We start from the raw sequence: 10,987 nt of genomic DNA on the forward strand, positions 1-10,987 counted from the left end.
GAGGGAAGGACATTTTCACATTTAATCATTTTAATATCAGTACTGACATCCTTTTATCAAAATCGGATTTGCTTCGATTGATTGCTAAAATGATCATGCTATGAGCACTGATTGGCTGCCGTGTTAAGTGGTCAGAAGATGGGTGGATTTTCAACTGGCCCCTGATCCAGAAAAGGTTGGGATTGGGAACCACATTACATATTAGCGTCTAATCTATAATGAACAGACATGCATGAGACTTACAACTTCATCCTTATCAGGTGGAAACCTTGAATGTCCCAAAGCAGTTCCCTTTCAATAAATGTTAAAGACAACCTCTTCATTGGTTCAATATTTATAAAAACCAACAGACTTAACCACTTAATGTACAAGGCAGCTCATTGTATGATGAAGTAGGGCATTCATTTATGGAATAAATAAACGTCCAAAGTGAAATGAGATACAAGGTTTCTGCCCGACAGCAATGATGTAGAGCAGGGATCTTCAACATTTTTCAGGCCAAGGACCCCTTAGCTGAGAGAGAGAAGCAGGGACCCCCGTCCCCCACTATATATATTGTATAAAATTGTGTTCCAGATTTAACTTTTTCATAGATTTCATAGATATCTTCATAGACTTGTTTGACTGTACTATCATCAGTGTTGTGTAAATTAATGTTCTTTGTTTATTGATCTTTTTGTTTGATTCAGGTTAATGGTGTGTTTTCAGACATTTAACCACTTAAAGACCCTCAACAAAATTTGTGTTGTATGTTCCATACAGTAATAAACATATATATTCTTATCTTAATACTTTGTAAACTTGTCCGTTGTCTCTGTACTCGTCTGCACTTTTTTTCCTCTGCACCAAACCTTTTTGCCGAAAATAGCCGATCTGCGAGGCGTTGTGAGCTTGTAGATCTGCTATTTTCGGCTAATGTTCCCCTCAGAATAGGGATGCTAGGGTTCAAGTGGTTAATGTGAAGAAGTAGTAAATCTGAGGACTCCCTAGGGGTCCCGGACCCCCTGTTGAAGACTCCTGAGATACAAGGTTCCTGCCCGACGGCAACGATATGGAGATACAAGTTTTCTGGACATTATAAATGTAAAATAAAGTGTGTCTGACCTCTGGCTTCCTTCTGGTTCACCACTCTGTCGGCTTTGTGCCGCTTCTGTACACAAACAAACACATGACCAATTAGAGCTGTAACTAGCCATTATTTATATACCTTGTGTGTGTGTGTATATATATATATATATATATATATATATATATATATATATATATATATATGTGCTGTCGGGCAGAAACCTCTTATCTCCATATTTAAACTTTTTGTGTTTTTTTGTAGATTAAGGCTCTACTTGATCTTACTACAGCATCACACAAAAGAATAAAGATCTGCTATATTTGCCTTTTGCCGTTTTTATTTGAATCCTGGAGGTTTCCACCCGACAGAGACGATATACTGTACTGTAGATATACTGACGTAGAAACAATGATGGAAATAATATGAGATTTATGTTCATTTCATACAGATATGAATGGAAAACGATTCTAATGATTATGCTAAATCAGGCGATTGCAGAGGCTGAGTGAAACCATATATTCATGTAACCATTACAACATATTTAGTAACGTGTAATCCACCAGAAGAATCTCATCCTCTAAACTTTTACAACGTCAATGTATTTCATTTATCAATTTAATCACATGTTATCTGTTTATTGATTCATAATGTTTTACTTTATAGATCAAAGTTGGCAAATGCCAATCCTTCGGCTATGCATGCACGTAAATGCATTTATTTCTATTCTGCTATTTGCTTACAAGTATAATTGAAAGCAAACTACAATAAAAGACTCTGGGCTTGCCGTTTGTCCAAGGCTCTGTCCCAGGAAGTGTGGGCGAATTTAGCATGGTCTAAAAGGCCTACGTCAGCATAGTTCAATACACTTGTTTCCTGTGGACACGTTGTGAAATGACTGTAAGCATGTGTACAGATGTGTGTACCAGACTCCGGACAGTGTCCGGTCAGGGTGCTTTGAGGACAAAGGAGCACTATATGTGTACAGAGCCATGTACAGTATCTGGCCCACAGTCCAACATTAGAAAGGAAGGGGATTCCCAAGTAACTGTATTATGATACTCAGTGGTGGAAAGTAACTAAGCACATTTACTCAAGTACTGTACTTAATTACAATTTTGGGGTATTTTTTACTTTACTGGAGTATTTCCAATTTTCTCTTTTACTCCACTACATCTCAAAAGGCAAATATTGTACTTTTACTCCACTATAATTATGACATTTGAAAACTTGAGTTACTAGTTACTTTGTAGATTTAGATTATTATTAGGAAACCACTTCAGAGCTATGCATAGACTTTGGCCATTTGAAAATAGCCGATCTACAAACTCACAACGCGTTGCTTTTCAAAGGATTTTTATACATTTTAAACTTTTGAAAACTTGTGAAATGGGACCTTCTGCAATGAGTACTTTTACTTTTGGTACATAAAAAGTATATTTTGATGCCAATACTTTTGTGAATCAAGTGAAAACCGGACTTGTACTTGTAACAGACTATTTCTACAATAGGGTAATGATACTTTTACTTAAGTAAAACATGTGACATGTACTTCTTAAATCACTGATGATACTCAAGAATAATAATCGGCAAACTTTGCGCAACCGTCATATCTCTTCCTAATACGTGATGAGTTGTTTGTAAGTTCATCGCACACGGTTTGGTTAGTTAATAGTTCTGGCTGCCAGGAAATCGGCGGGGGGGGGGGGGTTCGGGGTTTGGGGAGACAGCCAGTGTGCCTAACACTCCTGGAGCTGGAGCACTTCCTGAAGAGTTGGCACATTTTTGCAAAAGAATCATATAGGACAATATATACGGTATATCGCATGCATTTTAGGAATAGCCAGTTGACCGTGTATGCTTGTCAACTCCGTTGCAACGCATCTTGTAATAAACCATTCTCATGTTGAGCTGTTCTGACTGTTGTCTTTAAGGTGTTAAGTTCTTGTGTCTTAAATGTTAGGAAATCACTCCGCCTCTACCCAATGACGTTAATAATTGTGACACGGTCACTGACCAGGTCTTCAATGATCTCTTTGAGAGCCGCCACCAGGAGAATGAGCACCAGAGGAACCAGGGTGGTCCATCGCCCTGTCGGAGACACGTCTGGGATTTGCTACCAAGCAGGAACCATGAAAAACCACAACACACAACATGGGGATATGAACATATCTATTAAAATGAGTCTTTTGACGATCTATATGGCAAGAGGCCACCGCATCTTTTATAGGAGTACAACTGTTTCAGGCAGATGTAGGCGGGCTGGCCCCGAACATACGAAGGTGTCAAGGCAAGGCAATTTTATTTGTATAGCACATTTCAATGCAATTCAATGTGCTTTACACAGAACATCAAGTAAAGGAACACAATTATACAATGACATTAGAATGCATAAAACAAAAGAAGTAAAAGAAAAAAGAAAAAAAAGAAAAAAGAAAAGTAACTCAATCAAACCGCGGCAACCAGAAAGGTCTGTAGTTGTTATTTAAAATAAATAAGAGTGGCAGCAGACCTGCAGGTTCCTGGGAGTTTGTTCCAGATATGTGGTGCATAAAAACTAAATGCCGCTGCCGCACGTTTATTTTAGGTCCCCTCTCCCCAACGGTAATACACAGTATCACATTTATTTGCAGAAACAGTGCAATGTGAATTGTGTGGTTATATTGTTATTATTATATATTGTTATCATACTACAGTCCTACCTGCAACAGAGCGATGAACAGGAAGAAGGAGTTGGCGGCTCTCCGGAACTGAGCGAACAGGAATCGAGGCAGGAAGGTGAGGACGTTGTACTTTGCAGTGCTACGTAGGCGTGGAGGAGGACACCACAGCACCACACACAAATCATGTCACTAGGCGTGCAATAGTTCATCAAAGTAATTGATTTGATCAATTATAAAAAGTAATCCATTTTTATAAAATAATCGATTTGGGATTATTTTTTCTCCTCTCTTTTTAATACAGTAAAATACAACATATATGGATGGTGAAGTGCAATAGATAGATAGATAGATAGATTTTTATTATAGTGTCCTGCACCACATGATGCCCTTAACTGGGCAATAGAACTGCAACAGTTCATTTATTCATTTAGTATAATTGTATAATTGTATCATCGTTTCTATCATTTATAAAGATTCTGGGCTTGCTGTAAGGCTCTGTCCCAGGACGTGTGGGCGAAACCAGTATCCTGATAAGCAGAATTTAGCATGGTCTAAAAGGCCTACATCAGCATAGTTCCATACTACTCGTTTCCTGTGGATACATTGTGAAATGGCTGACAGCATGTGTACAGATGTATGGACCAGACACATACTGTATCTAGTCCACTTTCAAACTAGAAGTCTGAATTTCGTAGCCTGGCGTTGGCCATCCTCATCATTTGGTTTCACAAACGTTCCCCACAAGATCAGTCTGGACCCATATCCCATTAAAACCGGGAAAGCATCCGTGTCATTTTAGATTTTAGCTATACAGTATATATTAGCAACATACGTTTTTCATAAAACGAAAGATTTAGAACAGTGGTTCTCAAAAATAGCAGATGTACAAGCTCACACTGCGAGCTTGTACATCTGCTATTTTTGAACATTTTTTTAAAAATCTTGAAAGTGTGATTTTTTTTTACACAAATCTTCTCTTCTGGGGGGGGGGGGGGGGGCTGGCACAAAACATTTTCAGATGGGGAGTCCGCAGCCAAACACATACGGCCTCAGGTCTCAATGGGATACAGGAGACGAGTATCAGAAATCACAACATGACCAGGCCAATCAGGGACAAGCGTTCTAACTGCTGTTGTTTACTTACCTAACTGTATTAGTGCAGAACTTGGTGCATTGAGGCTGACTGATGAGGATGAGCCGGACGTCGTCTTCGTTCTGTGACGGCGAGTCGTCCGTGGACGCCGCCGCGTCCTGTGTCCTCTCATATCCTACAGACAGGTAGGGGGCGACCAAGCAAGGTTATTAGAGTTAGTTACAAAATAACTCAAACTGGAAAAAATAAAAAATAAAACTAACTGAAACTGTATTGTGTGTTTACAAACTAAAGTCAGACAAAATGTCCTTAATTTTAGTCTTTGACAATTTATTCCATATATAAACCTAGTATTTTGGTTGTCTATTAATTCTATCTAGCATTTGTTTAACTGTGGCAGTTTTAACTGTGAATACTTTATGTGTTAATTGTATGTTTTTTTTTATTATTACACAATACCCTTTTCTGATTTTTTTTTATCTCGCCCCTGACAAATACCCCATATTATCACACAAAATTAAAGGAACACTAAAACTAAAAATGTTCACAAAACTTAAAGGAGAATTCCGGACAAATTAAGTGTTATCTTTGATGTCTCGTTACTCACCTACAGATGTGAAAAGTAGCGTTCTTTTTTTTCATATATTCCCCTGTCGTCATTTTTTAAACACCCTCCGTTGTTATAATGGGAGCGTGAGGGTTAGTGAAGTTCGTCTATTATAACCGACGCAATGTTATTTTTTTCTCTACTACGATTCATTGTAGAGTCTCATGATAGTCAAACATGCGCTGAAAATTCCTGCGAGCCTGCCGTTAATGGCGAACGATTTAACACTGGTTGCTTGTTTCCAGAATCTGGCAACACGAGTTGCCAGGTTCTGGAAGAAACAAGCAACCAGTGTTAAATCGTTCGCCATTGACGGCAGCCTCGCAGATAGTTTCAACGCATGTTTGACTATCATGAGACTCTACTATGAATACTAGTAGTGAAAAAAACAACTTTGCGTCGGTTATAATAGACGAATTTCACTAACCCTCACGCTCCCATTATAACAACGGAGGGTGTTTAAAAAATGACGACAGGGGAATATATGAAAAAAAAGAACGCTACTTTTCACATCGGTAGGTGAGTAACGAGACATCAAAGATAACACTTAATTTGTCCGGAATTCTCCTTTAAGTATCAAAGCCGCTTTAAAAAAAAAAAAAAAATCTAACTAAAATCGATAGACACAAAGTCAAAAGAAATAAAAAAACAATGAAAAAATCTAAACTATAATACAGTAACCTTGTGGCGAAGGCTTGTCCATTCAGACAACATGTGGACACTCTCCTTCATACATGATTCTCTATGATCCTAATGGCCTTTACTTCCTTCTGGGCTACGGTCAACACCCTCTTCACTGTCGTCCAGCGATAATACATATATTGATTAAGTGAGTAGCCCTGTATAGACGACAAGTAGGGGTTCATCGAACTAACAGATCAATTATAAAAAATAACCGATAATCGTAAAATAATACATAAATAAAAATAGTGGAAATAATAGCCGATCTACAAGCTTTACAACGCGCCACAACGCAGGGGAAAGCGTGCTACGCTCTTCGTGTAGATCCTGTCAACCGGTCAAGCTAAGGAATCAGTGTTTGAGAGTGTAACAGCTCCTAATCCACTGGCTTGACTGCTTAACTGATTAGCTCAGGGTGTGGTCTGGTGCTTCAAGATCCTCTGGATTACATGAATGGATGAACGGGACAAGTCTATACCTATAGTACTATAAGAGTACAGAGTCTATAGCCACATCCCAATACTCAAACTACTGCCACCTCGCCTCCTCCGTCCTCTGTCCTCTATCCTGCATGGCGATGTCACAGTGAAATTGGTGACCTGACAGAATATGTGACCATCTTGTGGACACATACCGCACATTGAGGTCTTGCAATATGTGGCTTTAATACCACTAAGTGATCTGTTGATAAACAAACAGTTATGTGAAGTCCATAAGAAGGTCACATATTTCAGCAGGTCACCAGATTTCCATTTCATGCTATACTTTTGACTTCTACTCACACTAACACTTCAGAGGGTAATATTGTAATTTTTACTCAATAACATTTATTTCAAACCTTTAGGTATTTTGCAGATTTTGATTATTACCACAAATTATAAATCAACTAATGAATTAGGATGTTAGGCTATCCAGCCGTACATAAAGTCATCAGGCGAGAGAACCCCACAAAGGTAATTTATCAGCTTATTTGTTTTGTATTTGTTTATCCCATACTCTGTATGAGCTGGAAAGCCCCATGTTACTTAGCAATGATTACTATCAGAATATAGGGATATTAAAAACTTATTTTAACAATAAATAAATAAATATCACTTACACAATTAGCACTACACAGGCTCTAAAAGGACACATACTAGGCCTACACATACTGATTACCCTCTGTTTAATAGTTACTTTCACTTCTGACCACTGTGGTTTTAATGATCGGTTTTCTGTCCGTTATATATTATTATTACTACTATTTTAACATCTGTGTTTCAGACGTGGTCAGCGGTCTTCTGTAAATATAGGCCATTTCAGATATATTTTCACATTGAAAAGCCCCATGCATTTTCTGTTCCTTGTGTCTGAAATGGATCAGTATCATATCCATAAACTTTGCCCATCTGTGCAGTTTGGTTTTGAGAGACTTCTACTTTCACTCTCCTTAATGGGGAAGCAGGGGCTCAGCTCAGGATGTATGTTTGTAGTCACTGCATTTGTATGTTGTAATAACAATGTAATGTAGTCTATTCATTGTTATCCAGGGGCTGAGCATTCAAGCCACATATTTTATTGGTATATTAACGATTCATATAATTAAATTGGCAGTGGTGTAAAGTAACTAAGTACATTTACACAAATACTGTACTTAAGTAAAGGTGAGGTATTTTTTACTTTGCTGGAGTATGTAAAATTTTCAGTACTTTTACTTCTACTCCACGACATCTCAGAGGCAAATATTATGCTTTTACTCCACTACAATTATTTGAAAACTTTAGTTACTACTAGTTACTTTGCAACTTTGCAGATATAAATGATTACATTATAAAACATACATTAACCACTTCGGCCCTATATAGGCTACATTTCAGCCATTTGAAAATAGCAAATACAAGCTCACAATACGTCTTGATGTGACGTTGACGCATTGTGAACTTGTAGATCTGCTATTTTCAAAAGATTTTACTTTATACTTTTGGTACTTGGTTAATTTTGATGCCAATACTTTTGTACTTTTACTCAAGTCAATGTTTTATTCTGAACTTTGACTTGTAACAGAGTATTTCTACATTGCAGAATGTATACATTTACTGATCCATACCTTTGAGTCGTGCGCGGAGGTCAGACAGGCTCCTGTCCAGCGGCATCACGGCCCCGTGGAGCCCGGCGAGGGGCTGCTTGTTGCGGGCTTCGCAGCCTCCAGATGCCGCATGTCTGTCTGTCAGCACGGTTCTCCAGCTGTCTGTGTCACCCCTATAGGAAAGTCACACCAAGTGTTCTATAACAGCGACAGACCGGGGGTCGCATCAGGACACCTTATAGAAGCTCATTTGAAGCACCAGGAGGAGGATCACTGTTTTGTTACTGACTGGTTAGGGAGACACAGGCTGATTGCTGTTTATTTGTGTAGCTGTTCAGTGTTGCCATATGTTGTGAGAGAAATAAGCAACCATGTCTAGGAAAACAAGCCCAATGAGCACGTTTAAACATAATTATATCATATGCATCCGCTATTTATTTATTTTAAATAGCAGATCTACAAGCTCACAACGCGTCGTGAGCTTGTAGATCTGCTATTTATTATTTTTAACTTACACAATAAAATGGTGGAATATTTGGAATGTTTTTGAAACATTCTAACAACACAAATGCTCCCTGGGCAGTGGGCACAAAACATGTATGAAAAATCTAAAAAAGCATAAGCAAGTACACTTTAGATTTTTTTTACAAGCAACTTTACAGAAAAACAAGCCAAAGGTCGCTTATAATAAGCCGACATGGCAACGCTGGCTACGTTTTTCTTCTTCTGCCTTTCTTCCAAAGCTCCTTCTTCCTCTTCTTCTTTGCGTTTGATACTGAGAGCAAAAAAAACAAAAACACTACTGCCTCCGTCTGACATAGAGTGAACTGACACTGTCAACATCAGTGGTGTAAAGTAACTAAGTACATTTACTCAAGTACTGTAGGACTACTTAAGTACAATTTTGAGGTATTTTTTACTTTACTGGAGTATTTCCAATTTTCTGTACTTCTACATCTGGTCCACTACATCTCGGAGGCAAATATTATACTTTATACTCCACTACAATTATATGAAAACTTTAGTTACTAATTACATTATAGACACAGTTACATTATTTTGATTATTATCACAAAACATACTTTTACCCATAGATATATATATCTATGCTTTTACCCATAGATATATATAAAGGCTAGATGGCTCAAGGGGACGGCGCAAGCGTAGCTCAACCGCGGCCATCTTGAAACAGTCATTCATAACATTATGTCTATGGAGCATATACTTTCAAATAACCATAGCGTGCTCAATTTTCATCCGATTTTCAAACGGTTTGGTGTGTTGTAAACACCAAAGATGTAGTTATGATACTGCATACTTATAATTATAATCATGTTTTTTTATTATTTTATAATTTTATAATTTTATAATTTTATTACATCTTTGGTGTTTACAAAACACCAAACCGTTTGAAAATCGGATGAAAATTGAGCACGCTATGGTTATTTTAAAGTATATGCTCCATAGACATAATGTTATGAATGACTGTTTCAAGATGGCCGCCATGTGGCAACGTCGTACTCCATTGGCCAGCAGCGCGGGTGAGTCATCTAGCCTTTATATATATCTATGCTTTTACCCACTTCAGCCCTGTAACCAGTAATTGTGTCCCCCTGGCAAGTGGCAACACCACAAGCAGTTCCGGACAGAACCACTTTTATTTTCCTCCTCTTTGGATGAATTAGTACTTTTTCAGCATCAGATGCTTCGTAACTATATAAGTAAAATGTCCAGACTAATTGTCTTATATTAGGTGAAAAGGGGGGGGGGGGACTATTTAGATCACTATTTACAACTAAGCCTATTTACAATTTAGATGACACCACAATATGTTTTTAAAAATCTTTGTATTTATTTATTTTATTTTTATCAGTGCAGCTTTGCATTTAAACAATCTGCACAGGTAGTCTTAACTTGTATATTAAGAGGAGTGAATAGGTTATTCTATACCTGTAGTGGCTGCAGGTAGGATACTTTCTAAGAAAATACACTAGAGTATATTATGTTCAATGTTCAATGCGTGCTAATGAATATATTTTTTTCTCATTCGCCTTTCTCATTCTTAATCCAGCGGTGCAATCACCCTAAGCTGCCATGAAAGTATTATACAATATATTATATCATTATTTACTTAATGTACTGCTTGGCTATAGCTCAACAAATGACTTTAATGACAGGTGTTTGTCAGTTAAAGGAGTAGTTCACCCTAAAAATGACTCTTTGAGCCTCCTACCGGATACATTAGCATCTTTCCGCCGGTAATCAAATTATTGGCTTAAGAATGCGACAAAAACTAAAAAATCTCCATGAATTCAATGCTTCATAGGGTGTGTAATTGATAACGAATAAGTCATTTTTTGGGTGAACCACTCCTTTAATTGAGAGAAACACAGGCAAGAATCTGATCAACATATTTATTAAGAGACTGACAATCAGCATTTTGGTCAATTGTACAACTGCACTGATTACAGTGATGTATACAGTATGACATGGGTAGTTATGAGCTAAGGCTTTATTTGCCTTATTTCAGCGTTCTACCTCTTCACCTTATAAGCCTGAGCAGTAAAGGTGGTGGGTCAGGAAAGCAAGCTCATTTAGATGTTGCATGGAAATGGAATCATGTCCTAAAAATACTGCTCTGGCTGGCCTGTTTTGTGTCGAAAGCAGCATTTTGATTGTTTATCACTAAGGCTATTTTGGCATTGGTACATTATCTTAAGAATATACCACTCTTTGAATTAGTTTGACTGTGTCATCTCCTAAAGGGTTGCTTCTCGTTTAATACCACATTAAAACAGCTTCAGTGGTTTGC

At 37.8% G+C, this 10,987-nt stretch overlaps 1 protein-coding gene across 1 annotated transcript in view; it reads right to left on the reverse strand.

Moving 5' to 3' along the window:
• Positions 1-8,461, reverse strand: part of LOC308074543 (phospholipid-transporting ATPase IA-like) — a 50,435-nt gene extending 41,974 nt beyond the window's left edge. The window contains exons 1-5 of the mRNA XM_080414026.1: positions 8,197-8,461; positions 4,874-4,997; positions 3,769-3,868; positions 3,084-3,182; positions 1,105-1,150 (exon numbers count right to left, since the gene is read on the reverse strand). Coding sequence (XP_080270152.1) covers positions 1,105-1,150; positions 3,084-3,182; positions 3,769-3,868; positions 4,874-4,997; positions 8,197-8,242 — 415 coding nt within the window. The 5' untranslated portion in view covers positions 8,243-8,461. The remainder of the gene's footprint in view (positions 1-1,104; positions 1,151-3,083; positions 3,183-3,768; positions 3,869-4,873; positions 4,998-8,196) is intronic.
• Between the last annotated feature and the right edge of the window lie 2,526 nt (positions 8,462-10,987).

Source organism: Gymnoscopelus braueri, assembly GCF_963280865.1.
Source record: "Gymnoscopelus braueri genome assembly, chromosome: 19".
Taxonomy (NCBI): Eukaryota; Metazoa; Chordata; class Actinopteri; order Myctophiformes; family Myctophidae; genus Gymnoscopelus; species Gymnoscopelus braueri.